Source organism: Amphibalanus amphitrite, unplaced genomic scaffold (assembly GCF_019059575.1).
Source record: "Amphibalanus amphitrite isolate SeventyFive unplaced genomic scaffold, NRLGWU_Aamphi_draft 001044F_arrow, whole genome shotgun sequence".
Taxonomy (NCBI): domain Eukaryota; kingdom Metazoa; phylum Arthropoda; class Thecostraca; order Balanomorpha; family Balanidae; genus Amphibalanus; species Amphibalanus amphitrite.
The window spans coordinates 217,463-239,607 of NW_024882538.1; the positions used below are offsets into that span (position 1 = coordinate 217,463).

Genomic DNA, 22,145 nt, shown 5'->3' on the forward strand with positions numbered 1-22,145 from the left:
AAAGTACATTATATAAATTTTAACACATACCTACCTACACGGCACACCGTTAAATTGATAATTCTTGGACATTGGACATTACACATAAACATAAAATATTTTTTTGATTTTTTTTTTGTTTTTCGCAAAAACCGTAATATATGTGATAGAACACAAAGTGATTAAAGCATTTTGATTAATGACCTTACCCTCGTAGTTTGAAAAAGTTAGATCAAAACACTTGTTTATTAATAATTTCGAGCACAGCTCTTCATCAGAATACAAAGCCAAAAATGTCACGATAAAAATCCATCCAAAATCCATCCATCCAAAATCTGGATTTTTATCGTGACATTTTGGCTTTGTATTCTGATGAAGAGCTGTGCTCGAAATTATTAATAAACAAGTGTTTTGATCTAACTTTTTGAAACTACGAGGGTAAGGTCATGAATCAAAATGCTTTAATATGATCTTCGCACAAGCATTGAGAAACTTAAAGAACAAAGTGATTAACTTTTCTAGCAAGTTTTAGCCGAACATCTTCAAAAATAGCCAAATTATTTGCATTATTGTCAAAATTTTACAATTAGGTATGTATTTTTTCAACCCATTTCTAGGACGTTTTTGACATCGTACAGCAATATAAATGGCACCATCGTATTCCTAAGCTCACACTGCAGCTGCAACCTTTTTTTCTGGAAAAAAATCATTTTCAAAATTTGACCTCAGACCTTTAAGTGACCTGACCTCCGGTAAATTCAGCTGAAAATGATCTCAAATGACACAGACGACAATATTTTCGAAATCTACGAGTAAATTGGACCATAAAACATGCGTCACGTTACCGATACATGATATACCATTTTCGTGACCTAGGATGACCTGGCCTTGACCTGAAAAAATCGAAGTAAAAATTCGGTACCCTCAGGGTATCTAAGGCATATACCAAGGAGTGCGCAAACCAGAAATGAGCCTGATCGGACTTGGCAGCCTGCGGTCAGAGCCTAAATTGTGAGCAAGCAAAAATGCCGAATTTTTTTACTTTGACCTGACCTGTGACGTCATCGGTGACCTCGAGGTCAATGAAAATAGGTTTCGCACGACAGTTTTTCCAGGGCTATCAGACACCGTTAGAATTTTGACGATCGGTCCAGTTTCGGAGATAGGAGGAGGCTCTGGAAAGCCCCCCCCCCCCAGTCAATAGCGTTATGGAAAATACCCCAGTCATGCGCGGGTTAACCTCGGGGGTTTGCGCGGGTTCACTCCGTAAGGTATGGTTCGATGTTATCTATGGCTCAGTTGTTAATTTACCAGTAAAACGCCTTTTGGGCGAAGAACGAGCGAGCGAGATAGTGAGCCCTGCACGTGCGGAAGGGCGAGAGGGTGCTTCCAACCGGCTTGCGCATAGCACCCTTCTAACCGGTCGCTAGCGGTGTACCAAATTTGAACGCAATCGGCCCAGCCGTTCCTGAGATCTGGAAGCAGCATTCTGCACGTGCGCACGTGCAAACTGGGTCCAAACTGACTTTTGCACGGCACCCTACTAACTGGTCCCCAACCGTGTACCAAATTTGAGCGCAATCGCCCCAGCCGTTCTCAAGATCTGGAAGCGCCCCCTGCACGTGCGCACGTGCAGTAGCACCTTAACCGCAACACATGGGAATGCATTGTCTGGTGGGTGCCTACCTGTATGACAAGTTTCAGCGAAATCGCCCCAGTAATTACCGAGTTATTAAAATGGGAACAAATTTGACACCTCTTATTGTTGTATTTTGCACCTGCACTGGGGGTGACCCACATGCATGGAGAGTATCCTATTTTTGGTAGAAGGGATGCTGCTACCCTACAAAAATTACCGCAAGCCAATCGCCCAAGCGGCTGCTGAGATATGAGCCTCTCAAAATCACTACTTTTGCAAAACAGCTTGAACACCTTTGACTTTTCACGTGGCACGTGCCACGACGGTCACTGAGATGTATCAAAAGTAGTCAATTACGGGGTAGAAGGGATGGGGCTACCCAACAAAAAAGACCGCAGGCCAATCGGTCCAGCGGTTGCTGAAATATAAGCCTCTCAAAAGCGTTACAGGCCGGGCCGGGCCGGGCCGGGCCGGGCCGGGCCGCTCATACTGAGATTTTTCCGTTATATTGAAAAGACTCACTTCGCTCGCTGCGCTCGCTCGCTCGTAATAAAACCGAGCGAAAATGCTCGGAGTCGGCAGGTCGTTGAACTTTCACAACGAACGCCGACGCATGGCACCGCTCGCCAAGGGATTCACCAATAAATCAAATAAATCTATGGTTGCAATAAATCAGCCGTTTTTGTGTCGATTTAGCTGAAACTTGGACTGTCGGTAGAATATCACCGGACGATGGATTGCCACGTGTGGGGTGCTGTTGCACGTGTGCACGTGCGAGGGAATGATCCAACATCTCAGAAACGGCTGGGCCTAGTTTGCTCAAATTTTGTATCTACACAGTTAGGGACAATTTAGAAAGGGGTCTGGCACAAATCATCTAGAGTCTCAGTTTGCACGTGCGCCCGTGCAGCGGGCCGGTTTTATATCTCAAGAACGGCTGGGTCGATTGCGCCCAAATTTGGTGCAATGCTTCGGCCAAGTATGGGTTGGGTTCCAACTGAGAGACGTGCAGGGGTCGCTTCCACGTCCCGAGAATGGCTGGACCGATTGCGGCATAGTTTTAGGGACCGGCGAGCAGGGTGCCCCACAAAAGTCAGATGGAACCCAGTTGGCATGTGCGCACGTCCAGAAGCCCTGCCCGCTGCAGTGGAAACGGTGGTCACCAGAGCGAGCATACGATGCTCAGACAAATAAACAGCTCAGGTGGGTGCGCCACGGAGCGCGGCGGCGGCAGATATGCGGCCCCCCGCTGCGGCCCGCCAGCACTGGCCACCGGCCAGCCGTGTTCTCGCACTGACTGCCACGTACCATTCGCTTTTTGGCGGCGAGTCGGCGTTTGATGGCGGCGCCCTGTTTGGGGACGCGCCGGGCGGGACTGGCCGGCTCGGCGCCCTCCTCAGCCGGCTCCTCGGCGCCCGAGCCCTTCACCTTCACCTTGAGCCGCTTGGTCGGGTGGCCGGCGCGAGACGCCGCCGCACCGCGCTTCCTGCGCGGGCCGGCCGCCTGCTGACGCGGCGCACCGGTTTCCACCTGCCGGCGACAGACAGGGCAGGTGAAGCCCCTCCGACGACACAGACATGAGGCGCCACAGCCGACAGCTAGTGGCTACCGGCGCCAGCGCTCCTTCTCGGTAGTTAGTCAGACTTAAGGGTGGGAAAAGCTACGCCATACGCAGTACTGTTTGGAGAAGCTGCGCCATACGTAGCACTGTTTTGGGGTAGCTACGCCATACGCAAGATTATTTTTACAATCTGCCTGTACTGTGGCCCGGTCTGCTGCTGCAGCGTTAGGGCACGGGGCGCCGGCCGGGCCGGCCGGGGGCGGGTGGTGGCGCCTCCGCCCCGCGCCCACCTTGACGATGTCGATGTCAGGGAAGCTGGGCTGTCCGGTGGGCGGCCGGCCGGCGGAGAGCAGTCTCCACAGCTGCTCGGTCTCGTCCAGCGTCACCTCGAGCAGGTCGCCCTCCAGCAGCAGCGCCTCCAGCTGCGACAGCGACTGGGCGCCCAGCCGACCGGCCGCCGACCGGGCTGCCGCCGGCGCCGGCGGCGGAGGCGGAGGCGGAGGCGAATCGGTGCGCCGCGGAGAGAGCACCGCCTTGCGTGGCTTGCGCGCCGGAGTCGGCGGCGCCTGCTTGAACGCTGCGGGCCGAGAGGGAGAGGGAGAGAGAGAGAGAGAGAGAGAGAGAGAGAGAGAGAGAGAGAGAGAGAGAGAGAGAGAGTGATATGATATGATATGATTATGATATATATGATATGATATGATATGATTATGATAATGATATGATTTGATATGATTTGATATGATATGATATGATATGATATGATATGATTATGATAATGATATGATGATGATATGATTTGTCATATATCTTGTAAAATATGCAACGTAGGTATGCACAAAGTACACGTTTTCGTTAAGCAAAGGCGGATTCAGGCACGCAAAGACAGGGGTAGTACATTGATATTACCCCCTTTCACAGGTACCTGGATCCGCCTATTTCAATATTTTCATTGTAAAATGACGTTACATAGTCTTAAGGTGCATAAGCGGCAAATGTCGCAATAGTTAGTCAAAGCTGGACCAAAACTACCCCCGAGAAACTTGTCCTGGAGACGCCTCTGCGCAAACTAGAAACTTTAAAATTTGACACAACGTGTCCAATGAATAGTAAGGAATCGTCACCAAATTTTGAGCCCCTGGTTTAAGTGGTATTCCGTCGTGAGCAAAAAAAAAAACTACAGGTGGGGCCGATTCGCCCCCCCCCCCCACCAGTAATACACGGAGAAAAATAATTACTCCCCCCGGGAATCACGATCCCCTATTTGGGAATCAACTGACACCCATGGTGTAATCCGATTCTGAAAAACGGTGTCCATACACCGTTTTTTTAGTGTAAATTGATCTCGGTCAGAATCACATACCCAAGGGTCATTTGACTCCCAAAATTTTGACTCCCATTTTAGGTGTCGTGTCAAAAGATCCTGCAAGGTGTCAGTGTAAAATGACACATCTAAGCGTTTTTGACGCTATCATGAGGAGTTTTTATATCCTATAGGTGTCATTTCACACAGTTGAGCGTTTTCGCAATCCACGACTCCCTTATTAGGTGTAATTTGATCCTCAGTGGTGTCATAATATTCCGTACAAATGACTTATTGAGTGTAATTTGACCCTGGGTAGTGTCATAATATTCCGGTGTCATTTGAGCCCCATTGGGTTCAAATGACACCGGAAATGTTATGGCACCACTGAGGGTCAAATTACACCTAATAAGCGAGTCACGGATTACGAAAACGCTCAACTGAGTGAAATGACACCCATAGGGTTCATGATAGCAGTATAGCGGCGGAACATCTTCAATTAAGGGGGGGGGGGAACCGATAGATCCAGCTCTCAAATTTATCGAGAGATCCGTAGGGATCACAGATTCGAGTCTCATTTTTTGCTTGAGATCCTGTGAGATCATAGATCCTCACTTATTTTTTGTCAGCACAGAAATAAAAAAAAACACTTGTTGCAACGCATAACCGTTCTGTTTGAGTGATTTTATGTGCTCGCACGTCATAATCCATAGTTTTGTGGCACTTATTGATACAGAAACCCTTTAAAACATGGTTTCAAATGTTGTGCATGGTGGGATCCACTCAGATCATAGATCCATGTTCTTGATTTATCGTCAGATCGTATGAGATCATAGATCCAAGATGAGTTTTTTCACGACGGATCCGATGGGATCATAGATTCTAACCTGTTACCTGCAGTTTGCTTCGAGATCCACTGAGATCATAGATCCATCGCTCGGATCCATGCACATGTTTGGTGCTAGCCATGGCTGGTCCGCTACGAAGATGAAATAGGCAATAGCCCCATCAGCAGGCTGCACTGTCAATTTGCGGACGAAGATTTGTGGAAAAATGCGAGACGAAGAAATGCGGAGACGAAGAAATGTGCGGACGAAGAAATGCGAGACGAAAAATACGGAGACAAAGAAATGCGAGACGAAGAAATGCGAGACGAAGACATGCAAGACGAAGACATGCAAGACGAAGACATGCAAGACGAAGACATGCGAGGCGAAGAAATGCGAGACGAAGAAATGCGAGACGAAGAAATGCGAGACGAAGAAATGCAAAACGAAGAAATGCGAGACAAAGAAATGCGCGGACGAAGAAATGCGGAGACGAAGAAATGCGAGACGAAGAAATGCGAGACGAAGAAATGCGAGACGAAGAAATGCGAGACGAAGAAATGCGAGACGAAGAAATGCGAGACGAAGAAATGCAAGACGAAGAAAGGCGGAGACGAAGAAATGAGCGGACGAAGTTTTGCGGACGAAGAATTGCGCGACGAAGAAATGCCATGCAAAGATTTGTCCGGATACGCTGCGGTATCAATTGATTTTCGGTGACTCAGACTCCGACTCCAGTACCGGCTTCCAAAGTCTACTCCGACTCTGACTCCGGCCACAGTTCTGTCAACTCCACCCAACTCTGACTCTGACTCTGTAACCCTGGTGCGAACCACAGCTCAGGTCCAGTGGTTTGAGTCAATGGCCGGCCAATCAGCAAGCTGCATTGTCGTGTGACGTCATTTGTGTTCTAGCCATGCCGGTCCGCCACGAAGATGAAATAGCTCGACCTTGCAGGAAAACCGTTAGGAAAGCCGTTGACTTCAGTTGCCGGAAGTGTGCCCACGTGGGTGCGTGTGGTGTGAGCGGGGAGAGGAACTTATTTGAATTAACGCGCTTGTAATGTCGCCAAACGTTGTTTAAAGTGTAGATTTACTTCAAGTGATAGTGCTTTAACGATAGACTTCAGATTTTATTTGTAGTTTGCTCAACATGCGTATTTAAATAACGAGGCGCCCTGCACTCGGCGAAATTTTGAAGTAGGACAAGATAGCAACGCCCCATGGAGACGGAGGTAAGTTTTTATGTCATTAAGCAGCAGAATAACTCTACCTAAGTAAGTAGCAATGATCACCGGTTGATGGAACATTGACATTGTTGAAATGTGAGTAATTCCTTACGGTGAATGGAGTCACGGACCCATGAGCTTTACGATAAGTTTTCATTAGATTTCGCCATACATTTCGTGCCCAAATGTTTTGGAATTTATTGTTGCATATAAAATAAAGAATGACATACATGTATTGTTATTTGCGTCACGTGGTTAACAACTGCAATTATGACTCTGTTTGAGAGTGTATTTTGATCCCATAAGGTGTATGATTCCGAGAATCATTTGACAATATCTGGTATAAAGACTGATTGAAAAGAAGACGTCATCGTCAATAGATAAAATTGTAGCTGCAAGGGTGAAGACACATGTAAGCTACATTTAAAGTCTCGTTGCAGTCTGGCTAATCGTTCCTATAAGCTTCAGAAGCAGAACATACCCATGGGTATGTTGGTTAGTTGTACGGGGACCCGCAGTTGCTACTGTACAGCGACCCTGAGTAAATTGTCCCAGCACCCTCACAGGGAACAACGAAAAGCTGTCAGAGGGCACGCACAGAAAACCTCAGCTGCTCTTGTACACGGACCGACAGTCGATATCAATGTTATCGGTCGTTACTGGACAGGACAGACGGCTAGAGTTAGGGTTCGTGGACACTTCCTAGAGTATTATGACTCTGATTTGGGGTGTATTTTATACCACATGTCGTCAAATGATTCCCGGAATCATACACCGTGTGGGATCAAAATACACCCTCAAGATCCGATTACTCCCTGAAGTGACACCTAAAAGGGGTGTTTTTTGAAGCGTACCAAAAACGCGCAGTTTCCAGGAGTCAGAATACACCCGGAATCAGACTTTTCAGACACTTCCTAGAGTATTATGACTCTGATTTGGGGTGTATTTTATACCACATGTCGTCAAATGATTCCCGGAATCATACACCGTGTGGGATCAAAATACACCCTCAAGATCCGATTACTCCCTGAAGTGACACCTAAAAGGGGTGTTTTTTGAAGCGTACCAAAAACGCGCAGTTTCCAGGAGTCAGATTACACCCGGAATCAGACACTTCAGACACTTCCTAGAGTATTATGACTCTGATTTGGGGTGTATTTTTATTCCATAAGGCGTATGATTCCGGGAATCATTTGACGACCTACGGTGTTAAAATACACCCTCAACCAGTGTCATAATACCCTAGAAAGTGTCTGATTCCGGGTGTAATCGGACTCCAGAAAACTGCGCGTTTTTGGTACGCTTCAAAAAACACCCCTTTTAGGTGTCATTATTTTTTTCAGTGTAGGGTTAAAACAATGAGTGACTACGTGAGCGACTTCGATGCCTAAGGTCAATGCACATCGCATGATATACTTCGCTGCCAGGTTATGTAGGTAAACACATCAATTTGACTTCAAGTTCACTTAACCCGCGCCCTGCTGGTGGCCTGTGTTTTCCGTGTCGTGTTGGGGGGGGGGCGTTTAACGCCCCTACCCGCGTCTAACTCAGCTCGCGGTAAGCAACAATCGAAAGAGCGTCAAAAATAATGGTGGAGACACTTCCGTCACTTTTTAGGTGATGGTCAAAGATCAGGTCGCCAGAGGTCATCAAAGGTCACATTTAGTCCATTTCAATAATTTTGAAAACTGCCAACGGCTTACTCGGGAACCAATAGACCTACAGCGCCGCGGAAAAGCGCATTCGATAGTCCTTTTACAGACCTTTCTGCACGTTGTTCAGATTTGATCTCACGTCCACGGTTTAGCCTCCAGAGGGCAAAACTCCAAAAAAGACGTTTTTACGAAAAAAAAAATATTTTTTTCTGCAATAACTTTTGACTCAACAGAGTCTCGACATTAATTTTAACAGTATCGTGCTCCTCTTGTCGAGACGCGTCAAATGAACTATATTTTAACCTTTAACCCGCGACCGCCTGGGGGGGGGGGTCGCATCCGACCCCCCCCCCCTCCGTTTTTCTTGAATAACTTATGAACCACTTTCGCTATATACTTGAAACTTGGCATACCTTCTCCCCCATCAATTTGACGTCTCCTGTGCAATTTTCAAGAAAAAATTTCCAAATTTGTTTGAGATATATCGATTTTAGTGATGTAACTACATGGCGTTTTTAGTCAAAAAGTGGTAAATGTTTAAAAAATCGCCAAAAATCAGGGTTTGAAGCAAATTGCAAATTAAGGACATGAAAAGACGCAACTCAACGAGTTCTTTAAAATGGCTATCTCGGATTTTCCATAAAATGCGTTTTTCACCCCCAAAAATTCAAAAAACTATATTTTTTTGGAAAACAGCTAATAAAACCCAAAATTTTGGGAATTTCCAAAAAACCGGAATATATGTTGTAGAGCTCTGTTAGAACATTAGATGCCCCAAATTTCAACTTTCTATCTTGGTTTTTGACCCCCAAATTGTAAAAAATGGCTCCAACATGCATAGGGTATGGTGACGTCATAAGCATTTTCGTGAATTAGAGGCACTTCTGGACATCGCATGTGAAAACAAATGGCACCAATAGATTCCTGGGATAAAGCTCGTCTAGAAAAGTGCATTTTTATGTCAAAAATAAAAGGTTGAAAAATTGACTTTTTTTCTTAGCCCTCGTTTAGTTATGTATAGTATTAACGATTTTTTGTGCTTTCAATGCACACTTATCACCAGCACAGTGACTTGGGGTCACATATAACCATTACCATCGGATTCGGCGTGAAAAATAAGCCATAAAACATGTGTCGCACGCCCATGTAGCAGAAAGTGAAAACCGTGACCTTTCGTGACCTGACCTGACCTTGACCCGTACTTAGTATGACCCCTATACGCACATGGTACCTTCACTAGGCCTTTGAGGTCATTTTTGGTGAGTTTCGAGAAGCAGCTATCGATTCCGCTGTCCGTAAGCCGATTCATGCAAAACCCCTGAATTTGACCTTTGACCTGACCTTGACCCGAAAGTTGACCTCAATCTTAAAATCTTAAGAGTGCTTTGGGAAGGTCTCGTAGAGACCTTTCGAACGCCGCCTCGCGGGGCTCGATACGACCATTGGTTCTCGAGATAACAGGGGGGTCCGACCCCCCCCCCCCCCAGGCTGTCGTGGGTACGGAAATAGCCCAGGCGGTGGCGGGTTAAAGATCAATTTGAAAATTTGACACCAGGTCAAGGTCATGACTTGATCGGAAAGGGTCATTTGCATATCAGTAGATCCGTATCGTCGAGCTGAACACATCTGACGTATTTTCCCCGCTCTAGCACGTCTCCATCAAAAGTTGTAAAAAACTGCTTGTGACCTTTCATGACCTGAGATGATCTCAGGGGCACACAGATGGGTCACAGGTGCATTCTTTCCGATTTAGTGTGTCATGCGACCTATGAACTCATGCTTGAGAGTGTTTGGAACGACATTCGTCCAAAAGAGGCGCATTTCAATTTTCTAGCATTGACTCATAATGGAGAGGTCGTAAAATTGACCTGACCTTAGGTCACAGATATCAAAATCCGAGATAAAAACTTAATACATACTGTTACTTTTATCAATCGCTGAAAGTTTCAAAGTGATCGTTCTGTCGGTGTAGCTATAGCGAGACTTTGAACTTTTTTTAGGTAAGGTCACTTGCGGTGTCCTGTTGACCTGACCTTGAACAACCCGGGTCTGAAATTGTTATCACATGTGCGGAAAGGATGCATGAACAGGGGCCGTATTCACGTCGACTTCGTAAGTCGATTTTCTTTCGTAAGTATAATTTGGCATTCACGTCGACACTTCTTAAGTTTTAATCGACAAAGTTCACGTGTTTAAAAAAAAATTGCTTAACCCGCGCGGGGCTGGGGGTAAATTTAACCCCCCCCCCCTGGCGAATTTTTGCAATATCTCAAAAACGTGCGCGCCGCCAAACTCTCAGTACCTTTTCTTACATCAATTTGACACGTTCCCTGAAAATTTGAGCGAAATCCTTCGGAAATTTTTGAGGAAAATGACGTTTTAGTGACGTCATGTTCCCCATTTTCGCCTCAAAAACGGCAAAATTTCAAACGCCACTAACATCTTCATTTTTAAGGGAATCAAGACGTAACAAAAAGCTTAGGTACGTGATTCTACTTTGTCTATCAAATTGCTATCTCGGTTTTTTTGAAATTTTTTGATTTTGGCCCATTTAAAAAAAACTGACTTTTTTGGGAAAATAATTATAAAATCCAAATTTTTGCGTGTATCGAAAAAGCCGGAATATAGGTATGTCAGAGAAGTGGTCCATGTGTACCTACATACCAATTTTTAGAGGAATCGGTTCAAAAATGTGGGAGTTATTCAAAATTTTATGACGTCACGACAAACAATTTTTTGGAAAATCTAGACCTCGTACGGAAACAAAAATAGTACCATTCGATTCGCCGTGAAAAACTGCATCAGATAGACACATTTTTAGGTCTTAACAACCAACTTCAAAATTTGAGCTCACTTGACCTGACATTGACCTGACCTCGACCTGAAATTCATCCAGATGTGGTCCATATCACCTATTGAGTGTGCCTATTGAATTTTATGAATAAAATGACCCATAAAACATGTGTCGCACATGCCCTTTTCTATATTTTGTTTTTGGTGACCTGACCTGACCTGACCTGACCTGACCTTGACCTTGACCTCTGAATGATATTGTATGCAACGAATATTGTCTTGGTAGCCTAAAAACACGTTTTGGGCAATCAGTCTCAGTCCATTCTTCGGCAACTACGGTGCAATGCCGATACTGATGCTGTAGAAACTTGCAATTTGTACCCTTGACCTGACCTTGACCTTGACCTCAAACTTTAAATTAAGTACATGTTTTTAGTTGTTCGTGATAAGATCTTTCGATTGGCCTTTGAATTTTCCAAATAGGACCATTAGGTCGGGAGATAACAGGGGGGGGGGGTAATTTACCCCCCCCCCCCAGCCCCGCGCGTTCGGCTGGAGACCCCAGCCCCGCGCGGGTTAAGAAGTAGGCCATGCGTAAGAAAATTCTTACGAAAATTATCGACATGAAAACGATGTACCAAAAACGGCGGCGCTGCTCGCCGCCGTTTTTGAAATATTCGCGAAAAACCTGAAGGGGACGTAAAAACGCCCCCCCCCCCCCCCAGCAAAGCGCGGATTACGTTTCGTTCCAATTAAAGTTCGGATATTCAATTTAGTGCTCCACGTTGCATATCAGTTACCTCCGCTGATAAAGAAGAACACAATTGCACCATTTCTGAGGCACAACCTTTATGTCCGCACGGCTACGCCAAGAAGTTGTTCGCAACAACGTTGTTAGACCTCAATTGACCTTAGTTGGCCCATCCCGTGCGTAGGTAATTTTAGCAAACAAAGAAAAACTGGGTCATTAATCGGCAGTGAATAGAGACGTTAATCGAGACGACTGTATGGGAGCGGGCCGGCTGCGCGGTGCCGGGTGGGACCGACTGTATGGGAGCGGGCCGGGTGGGACCGACTGTATGGGAGCGGGCCGGCTGCGCGGTGCCGGGTGGGACCGACTGTATGGGAGCGGGCCGGCTGCGCGGTGCCGGGTGGGACCGACTGTATGGGAGCGGGCCGGGTGGGACCGACTGTATGGGAGCGGGCCGGCTGCGCGGTGCCGGGTGGGACCGACTGTGTGGGAGCGGGCCGGCTGCGCGGTGCCGGGTGGGACCGACTGTATGGGAGCGGGCCGGGTGGGACCGACTGTGTGGGAGCGGGCCGGCTGCGCGGTGCCGGGTGGGACCGACTGTGTGGGAGCGGGCCGGCTGCGCGGTGCCGGGTGGGACCGACTGTATGGGAGCGGGCCGGGTGGGACCGACTGTATGGGAGCGGGCCGGGTGGGACCGACTGTGTGGGAGCGGGCCGGCTGCGCGGTGCCGGGTGGGACCGACTGTATGGGAGCGGGCCGGCTGCGCGGTGCCGGGTGGGACCGACTGTATGGGAGCGGGCCGGGTGGGACCGACTGTGTGGGAGCGGGCCGGCTGCGCGGTGCCGCCCTGACAGCCACCTGAGGAGTAGGCGTGCTCCGAGCTGGAGAAGACGGGCGCGCTGGGCGGCAGCTCGGCCTCCGACTCGAGTTTGATGGGCGGCCGGCCGGTCTGGCGGCCGCTGTCGGTGTCGGCCGTCGGACCGCCGTCGGCCGCCGGTGCCACCGCTGAGTCGCCCGCCTGCCAACACACACACATACAGACGCGCGCACCGTCACCAACAAACACAACCTTTTACAAGCCAAAGACGGGAAAATAAGGCAAAAACAAAACAAAACACGTGTACAATGATAAAGATGATCGGCACAAAGACGACCATAACCCGGTTAGAGGGCACCACAGCGCAGAAGATATCAGCAGAAGATAGTAGTGGCGGCCAGCAGGAGCACGTACGCACCTGGCTGGAGGTGCCCGGTGGGGCCGCCGGGCTGGCCAGGGCGGCCGCTACCTCGTCAGTGGCCAGCAGCTGACGAGCCCGGTCCTGCCGACGGCGTCACACGGTGACACAGGGTATAACACCGCGTCACAGTACCTCAGAGCGTGTCACACGGTGACACAGGGTATAACACCGCGTCACAGTACCACAGAGCGTGACACAGTGACACAGGGTATAACACCGCGTCAGAGCATCACACAGTGACACAGTGTCACGCAGTGACAACAGCGGGGAGAGAGAGAGAGAGAGAGAGAGAGAGAGAGAGAGAGAGAGAGAGAGAGAGAGAGAGAGAGAGAGAGAGAGAGAGAGAGAGAGAGAGAGAGAGAGAGAGAGAGAGAGAGCGCTGCCCCACCCCAGGAAGGGTGCCGCCGCGCCGAGTCCCACCTGCCAGCGCATGGCGCGCTCGGTGAGACACTGGAGCGCTATGCCCTCGGGCAGTCGCACCACCAGCTTCTGCAGCGCCACCAGCAGGCTGAGCACCGTCTCGAGCCGCGGCCGCCGCGAGCGCCGGCACAGCGGACACAGGAACCGGCCGCCGGCACTCAGTCGCACCGCCGGCTCACAGGCCGCCGCGCCGCCCGACCGCTTCGAGCCGCCCTTGGAGAGCGGCACACACGAGCCTGCAGACGCACGGCGGACAATGTAGGACGTAGGTATACATACAGTAGGGGAGGTTGGGGTAATTTGGCCGGTGGTGTAAATTGGCCGCCCCGTCCTGTACGATGTCTAATAAAAGTGAGTGAAATAACTCTAGTCTGTATTACTTTGTCATGGGTAGAACTAACTGGAGGACAAATGTCAAAACTTTGCCCCTCGTACTTCGTAGTTTCATTCAAAATTAATAAAACATTAATCCTATAAGAAAATGGTAACTTTTAGGGGAGGTTGGGGTAATTTGGCCACTTTTTTAGAAAACGATGTAACTTAAAATTGACGACACATTTCTGCATATTCTCAACGCTGGAAGGTGTCGCATTCATTTTACTTTACTGGACAGTGAACTTGAAATGATAGAGTAACTACTTATATTGAAATTGTGACGTATCACAAAGGTCTAAAAGGCGGCCAAATTGCCCCACTAGCAGGGTTCTTTGGCCGGGGGTGTGGGGCAATTTGGCCGATGTTAGTTTGCGGTCGGGATTTTCTGTTATATTGCGAGTCAGCTTCAGATTCAGCAATGACGTGTGTCCATGACGCATTTGCCGCATTTTGGAGGTTGACTCAGGGGTCACAGGGGTCAAAATTGCCAAATTAGCGGCTCTAGATGCGAAGACAGTTTTATACGAATAACTTTTGAAGTAATCAAGGTAGGCCAAAACTTCGAGTACCATCGTAATTCTCTCGTCAGTCCGCATCGAAACATATATGCGTTGACCTCGAGAAGTCAAGGTCGAAGGTTGACCTCAGGTCACGTTATCTCAGGTCGCTTGAACTCAAGGTCACGTGATTTCAAGGTCATCATGCATATTATTCGATGCGCATTGACGAGCTGAAGAGAATGAGACCATTTGTGCGGCTGTACCATTTCTATGTAAGGATTTATTAGCAAAAAACGTTTGGTAACCTTTGATGACGTCACATGCTCTTACATTGACCAATCGGAAGTAAGGCATCAAAGTAGTCAAAGTTGGTCATGAATCATGTCATTTATGGTACAATTGACCATGAAAACTCGGCCGTCCCAGCATAGTGACCATGAGCGCACCGGCCAAGCTGCCCCGCTAGTCCCGGCCAAATTACCCCATATTGCCATTCTGAAATTTCTGTCTATAAAGTCATCACGGCTATACGGAATTAGATGAAATTGCTCTTGGAACCGCTGAACACCCCCAAGAATTGCACTATAATGTCTGAATTCGTTTTTAGCCCAAATGTTATACAACTTTGTAAATAGAAGCAAAAGTTTCCATTTTGTAATGAAATTAACGTTTTATTAATTTTGAATAAAACTACGAGGAGCAAAGTTTTGGCATTTGTCCTCCAGTTATTTCTACCCATGACAAATGAATAGAGACTAGAGTTATTTCACTCACTTTTATTAGAGACCGTACAGGTGGGGGCGGCCAATTTACACCACCGGCCAAATTACCCCACTCTCCCCTACTTCTGTTTAAAAAGTTAGGTAGGTATATAACATGTAGTATTTGGGCTAAAAACGAACTCCCGACATTATAGTGCCATTCTTGGGGGTGTTCAGCGGTTCCAAGAGCAATTTCATCTAGTTCCGTATAGCCGTGATGACTTCATAGACAAAAATCTTTAAATGGCAATATGGGGTAATTTGGCCGGGACTAGCGGGGTACTTGGCCGGTGCGCTCATGGTCACTATGCTGGGACGGCCGAGTTTTCATGATCAATTATACCATAAATGAAATGACTCATGACCAACTTTGACTACTTTGATGCCTTATTTTATATTGGTCAACTGTAAGGGCATGCATGTGACGTCATCAAAAGTTACCAAACGTTTTTTGCTAATAAATCCTTGCATAAAAACGATACAGCAGCACAAATGGTCTTATTGTGTTCAGCTCGCCAGGGCACATATAATGATATGCATGATGACCTTGTAATCACGTGACCTTGAGGTCAAGCGACCTGAGGTAACATGACCTGAGGTCGACCTGAGGTAACGTGACCCGAGGTCAACCTTTGACCTTGACTTCTCGAGGTCAACACATATGTGTTTCGATGCGGACTGACGAGAAAATTACGATAGTATTCGATGTTTTGGCCTAGCTTGATTTCTTCAAAAGTTATTCGTAGAAACCTGTCTTCACATCTAGAGCAGCTAATTTGGCTATCTTGAGCCGCTAATTTGCGTCAAATGCGTCGTAGGACACACGTCATTGCTGAATCTGAAGCTGACTCGCAATATAAAAGAAAATCCCGACCGCAAACTAACACCGGCCAGATTGCTCCACACCCCGGCCAAATAACCCTGCTAGTGGGGCAATTTGGCCGCCTTGCAGACCTTTGTAATACGTCACAATTACAATATAAGTAATTACTCTATCATTTCAAGTTAACTGTCCAGTAAAGTAAAATGAATGCGACACCTGCCAGCGTTGAGAAAATGCAGAGATGCGTCGTCAATTTTATGTTACTTCGTTTTCTAAAAAAAAAAAAACGGCCAAATTACCCCAACCTCCCCTTATACAGAGGTCTGGAGACGCGGGGTGGACAATGTACACAGTACATATCGAAGCCTGGACAGTGGCGGATCCAGGGGGGCAAAATGGGCATTTGCCCCCCCCCCCAAACGGCATGATTTTAACATTACGCCTATGGACGATGCATGGAAAGAATCGATAAATTTCTATGGTTTGCCCCCCCCCCAAAACTCTGAGCTGGATCCGCCTCTGAGCCTGGAGACGCGAGGTGGACAGTGTATGCACTATGCAGTACATACAGGAGCCTGGAGACGCATGGCGGACAATGTATACAGTGCACACACGAGCCTGGAGAGTGGTGACGCGGGATGGCTAATGTTTACAGGGTGTCCACGTCAAAAGTGTACCCAGACTTTTCTCCATATCTTATCTTAAAAACATCACACTCACGAACAATTGCCCTCGTTTGAGAGCCAAGGCAATGGCAAAACATTTGCTATGCTTTTCAACTGTGCTCGGCACTCTGCTGACCAGCGCGTGCCGTCTAGAGCAACCATGCTCTATATGAGCCCCTTTGCGTCGGGCCACCGCCGGCAGACGGACCGTCTGGAGGTGGGTGATCGCCTGGTCAACGATGTGGGAAGGAAGGCGACGGATCTCGTCGATGATGAAGTCTTTCAGCTCCTGGGTCGACCCTGGATTGCCAGCGTATGCACAAGTCCTTGAGAAAGCCCCACAAGAAGAAATCTAGAGGGCTGAGGTCGGGCGAGTGTGGAGCCCATTCCACCGCGCTTTTCAAGCTGATGTGGCGGTCAGGAAAGTGCTCTTCCAGAAATTCCAGCGACCGTTTGGCGGTGTGAGGCGGCGCCCCGTCTTGTTGAAACCATTCTTCATGGCGACGGATCCCGCGTCTCCGCTTCAGCTCTCGCCAGAATGGTTCCAGTGCCTCCGAGGCCTCCTAGCGTTACGGTGTTGTGTTTGTCTCTCCCCTGTCGTCTTCGAAAAAGAAGGGGCCGATAATGCCCCCTCCATGCCTCATTGCCACCCAAACCGATACTTTCTTGCTGTGCAGAGGCATGGTCTGAACTTTTTCTAGGCAATGGGATCCCCAGTGCACGGGGCATTGTGGGATTTCACATGCCACGGTCCGTCTGCCGGCGGTGGCCCGACGCAAAGCGGCTCATATAGAGCAGTTGCTCTAGACGGCAAGCGTTGGTCATCAGAGTGCCGAACACAGTTGAAAAGCATAGCAATTGTTTTGCCATTGCCTTGGCTCTCAAACGAGGGCAATTGTTTGTGAGTGCGATGTTTTTAAGATAAAATACGGAGAAAAGTCTGGGTACACTTTTGACGTGGACACCCGGTACATACAGAAGCCTGGGCCAATCTTATACATATCCGAATTTCCTGGCCACGTCAATTGAGGATCGACTGAAATAAAAGAAAAAAACTTTCATGTAATAGCCGTTTCCTGTAGCTGGAGTTGAGCCAAAGCTAGTGTCCAGTCCTGTGTCACGGCCTGTTCAGGGTGCGCCCTGGAGACGCGGTGAGCCCAGGGTGCTCACTGAGCACCAATGGCGCCACACGAGAGCGAGCCACCTCACTTATCGGGGTTACATGAGCACAGTAAATACGTATTTAGCCGCTAATTCGAATTAGGAACGCATTACCGACTCATGTAGCCACCTGCTAGTACGAATCGGCGATCCGATCCGCGGTTACATGAGCAAAGCAAATACGTATCACGATCGGATTCACCGCTAATGCGAATCAGGAGCGTATTACCGACTCATGTATCCACCTGCTAATACGAATCGGCGGTCCGAACAAAATCCGCTGGGAAAGAGGCTTAGAAGCGAATAGGACCAAGATACGTATTACAGGAACTATTTCTTCGCAAAAAGAAACATTAAAATGCAAAATAATAGGTATTTTTTCATTTTCTTCTTTTGAAATAATATTAAAAAATATGTCGGTATTTTGTCAAGTTTTCAACAATAAATATAGTGAAAACCAAATAGTAAATATCCACATAATTTCAGTTGAAACATTTTTCTGACAGCACTACAGACGAATCAAGAGAGGCAATTGCCCAATGAGTCAAAGCAAGACAACTTTATGTTCAACTTTTTTTTGTTAAGCTAATTGAGAATGTTTTGAGCAGATTAAATGCAAAAAAGACATAAGACAATAAATTTTTAATTTAGTCACCTCTATTGCTACGGAAGTGCGCCACATTTGTATGCTATTCCGTTTGTAATGCGCATCGGGCCGAGAGCCAAACTAGATCCGTTTGACGTCACTGATACGAATTTGCTCATGTAGGGGAGAGTGGGGTAATTTGGCCGCTTTTTTTAGAAAACGATATAACTTAAAATTGACGACACATTTCTGCATTTTCTCAACGCTGGCAGGTGTCGCATTCATTTTACTTTACTGGACAGTGAACTTGAAATGATAGAGGAATTACTTATATTGAAATTGTGACGTATTACAAAGGTCTGCAAGGCGGCCAAATTGCCCCACTAGCAGGGTTATTTGGCCGGGGGTGTGGGGCAATTTGGCCGGTGTTAGTTTGCGGTCGGGATTTTCTGTTATATTGCGAGTCAGCTTCAGATTCAGCAATGACGTGTGTCCTATGACGCATTTGCCGCATTTTGGAGGTTGACTCAGGGGTCACAGGGGTCAAAATAGCCAAATTAGCGGCTCTAGATGCGATCACAGTTTTTTGCGAATAACTTTTGAAGTAATCAAGCTAGGCCAAAACTTCGAGTACCATCGTAATTCTCTCGTCAGTCCGCATCGAAAGATATATAAGTTGACCTTGAGAAGTCAAGGTCAAAGGTTGACCTCAGGTCACGTTGCATCAGGTCGCTTGACCTCAAGGTCACGTGATTTCAAGGTCATCATGCATGTCATTCGATGCGCCTTGGCGAGCTGAACAGAATGAGACCATTTGTGCGGCTGTACCATTTTTATGTCAGGATTTATTAGCAAAAAAAGTTTGGTAACCTTTGATGACGTCACATGCTCTTACAGTTGACCAATCGAAAGTAAGGCATCAAAGTGGTCAAAGTTGGTCATGAATCATGTCATTTATGGTACAATTGACCATGAAAACTCGGCCGTCCCAGCATAGTGACCATGAGCGCACCGGCCAAGTTGCCCCGCTAGTCCCGGCCAAATTACCCCATATTGCCATTCTGAAAATTTTTGTTTATAAAGTCATCACGGCTATACGGAATTAGATAAAATTGCTCTTGGAACCGCTGAACACCCCCAAGAATGGCGCTATAATGTCTGAATTCGTTTTTAGCCCAAATACTACATGTTATACAACTTTTTAAACAGAAGTAAAAGTTACCATTTTCTAATGAAATTAACGTTTTATTAATTTTGAATAAAACTACGAGGGGCAAAGTTTTGACATTTGTCCTCCAGTTATTTCTACCCATGACAAATGAATAGAGACTAGAGTTATTTCACTCACTTTTATTAGGCATCGTACAGGTGGGGGCGGCCAATTTACACCACCGGCCAAATTACCCCACTCTCCCCTAGTCGGTGCACTGAATGCGTTCTTGGGGAGCTGATGCGAATTAGCGTAGTGCGTATTTGGAACGGATCGCTCATGTAACCGAAACGTCCGAGGCACACGATTCGGGCCGTATTTCACAAGAACTATTCTTTGCTGACTGGAAGCGTCAAAATGCAAAATACTAAGCATTTTTTTTTTATTGGCTGCCTCGTAGAAAATAGCAAGAAAATGTTGGTATTTTGGTTTAGTCTTTGCATGTGAAATAAAATGAATGAAATATTTTGATAGATAATTTTTTCTGACCACCCTGCTGTCGCTGCATGGCGAATCAGTGCCCACTGTCTTAAAACAAGAAAACTTTGTTTTCATTTTTTGATTTCATGTTAATTTTAAATGTTTTTGAGCCTATCAAATGATATAAGTATTTAAAATTTAGCTCAGTCGTCCCGGTAAATGCCGCAACTGCGCCATGACTGTACGCTAATCCTATTCCGTTTGTGATGCGAATTACCGGCCGTCGAGGAGTCAGCCCGGGTGAGCCAAACAAGATCCGTTTGACGTAGATAAAACGAATTAGTCTCATGTAACCGGTGCCGTAGATCCGTTTGTGGGGAGCTGATGCGCATTAGCGTAGTGCGTATTTGGAACGGATCGCTCATGTAACCCCGGTAACTGAGCACCGATGGCGCCACACGAGAGCGAGCCACACACCGGCGCCGGCCGGGCGCGGGGCGCACTCACTGTGGAAATAGTCGCAGCACAGCTGGCACTGCAGCATGGCGGCCCGCGGCCGCTGCTGGCAGACGCAGTAGGTGCCGCTGTTGCCGTCCGTTTGCCGCTTCTGCAGGTTGGCGGCGCGGTGCTGGCGAATCAGCTCCAGCTCGCGGCGCTCAGCCTCCTGAGAGCACGGACGGGCGGACACACGCGTGACGTGGGGGAGGACGGGCCGCCCATGGACGGGCGGACTCACGCGTGACGTGGGGCAGGACGGGCCACCCGCCACCGCACCGGGCACTTACTGCCCACCGGCCACCACTGCACTGCTGCGCTCATTGCATTCCTTTTTCGACAAAATACATGATTAGCACATTGATGAAAGAAAGGCAAAGCCTCATAGTAAACGAATACAGTATGAAGTATAATGTATAGTAGAAAAATATCTTTCCTTTTCAGATTACACATAATATATATTTTTTTCTTTCATCAATTTATCATTATCATGAGCCTGAAGAAGCCTTTCCGTATGTTATAAAAGCGATACCGTAGTAGCTTGAACGCTTTGTTGTCTATTATAAAACGGCATAGTAGCTTGAAAACTTTGTTATCAGTTCAGTCCCTCGAAATTCGAAAAATATTGCACAAAAACGCGCTATCCTGTACAGTCCCATCCTGCACATCCACATCTTGCACTGTACACTATACAGCAGGGGTCGGCAAATGGTGGGGCATGCCCCCTTTGGAGGTAATGGAGCCCTCGGCCGGAGGTAATGAGGGTCTCTGAGAAAGCCTCTTCTTAGAATTAATGGCTTCCTTGGTGGGACAGGCATCACGACTGTTTGGCCTCAGACTTCAAAGATAAGTCCAGGGCGAACGCTAGCCGCCGCCCGTCTATTGGCGTTTTCATAGCATCTAACGTAAAGAGGGAGGGGCCGATCGGACCCCAGCCTCTCGGCCTCTGAGCTGGAGCTTTGCAGTAAAAAACGAGCGCGCCACCCGTGACGACAGGAAGCCGCTACTACCCAATTTTAAGTTTCATGGCCATTGGGTGACTTTCAAGAGGTCAATGTCAATTGTCGAAAAGATCGGGACCCTCCATAACTTCTTGAATTCAGATTTTGTGGCCTACCATGATCCCAAGAAAGAACTAACAAGTCAACGGTTATTTGTGTCAAGGTCATGAAATGTTTTAGGGCAGGTAAAAAAAAAAAGATGATCGGCTCGAGGGTACAATTTTGTCGTGATCCGACGCTTTTTATATAATACCCATAATACCCAAAGAATCGCGGAAGGGTATGTGACTTTTCAGTTAACTTGGCTGCGTAGGCAATCGTGTCTGGTAGGTGGGGGTAATGGCCCTGCCTGGCGTCCGAAAAGGGGGCACGGCCCCGAGGGACCTGGCGACCACTGCTATACAGCCATGCCGTACGGCTCTCGCGAGATTAAACGGTAGGTTTTGCACTTTTACATTTCCGGTTATATCTCAGAAACTAATCGATCTACGATGAAGCCATTTTACACGACCATGGCCGGTTTGTGAACCAACAAGTCGATCGCATCTTCAACACTTAAAAGCTTAAGGCGACGAAGATATAGCCTGAAGTAAACTAAATTTTCCAGGTGCAAAACCTACCGTTAAAACCCGCGAGACCTGTAAATTTGAATCAGGCTCCTCATCAGCTTTATCCCGCGCCCCGTTGAGATTTTTTCTAAAAAAAACTGACTTTTTTTGGGAAAATAATTATAAAATCCAAAATTTTGGATATATCG

The 22,145-nt window shown here is 47.4% G+C and overlaps 1 protein-coding gene across 1 annotated transcript in view; it reads right to left on the reverse strand.

The window, feature by feature from the left end:
* The window catches only part of LOC122369515 (lysine-specific demethylase 5A-like), a 56,657-nt gene that overhangs the window by 17,269 nt on the left and 17,243 nt on the right, over positions 1-22,145 (reverse strand). The window contains exons 5-10 of the mRNA XM_043344313.1: positions 20,400-20,556; positions 13,392-13,627; positions 12,969-13,052; positions 12,592-12,751; positions 3,470-3,756; positions 2,927-3,148 (exon numbers count right to left, since the gene is read on the reverse strand). Coding sequence (XP_043200248.1) covers positions 2,927-3,148; positions 3,470-3,756; positions 12,592-12,751; positions 12,969-13,052; positions 13,392-13,627; positions 20,400-20,556 — 1,146 coding nt within the window. The remainder of the gene's footprint in view (positions 1-2,926; positions 3,149-3,469; positions 3,757-12,591; positions 12,752-12,968; positions 13,053-13,391; positions 13,628-20,399; positions 20,557-22,145) is intronic.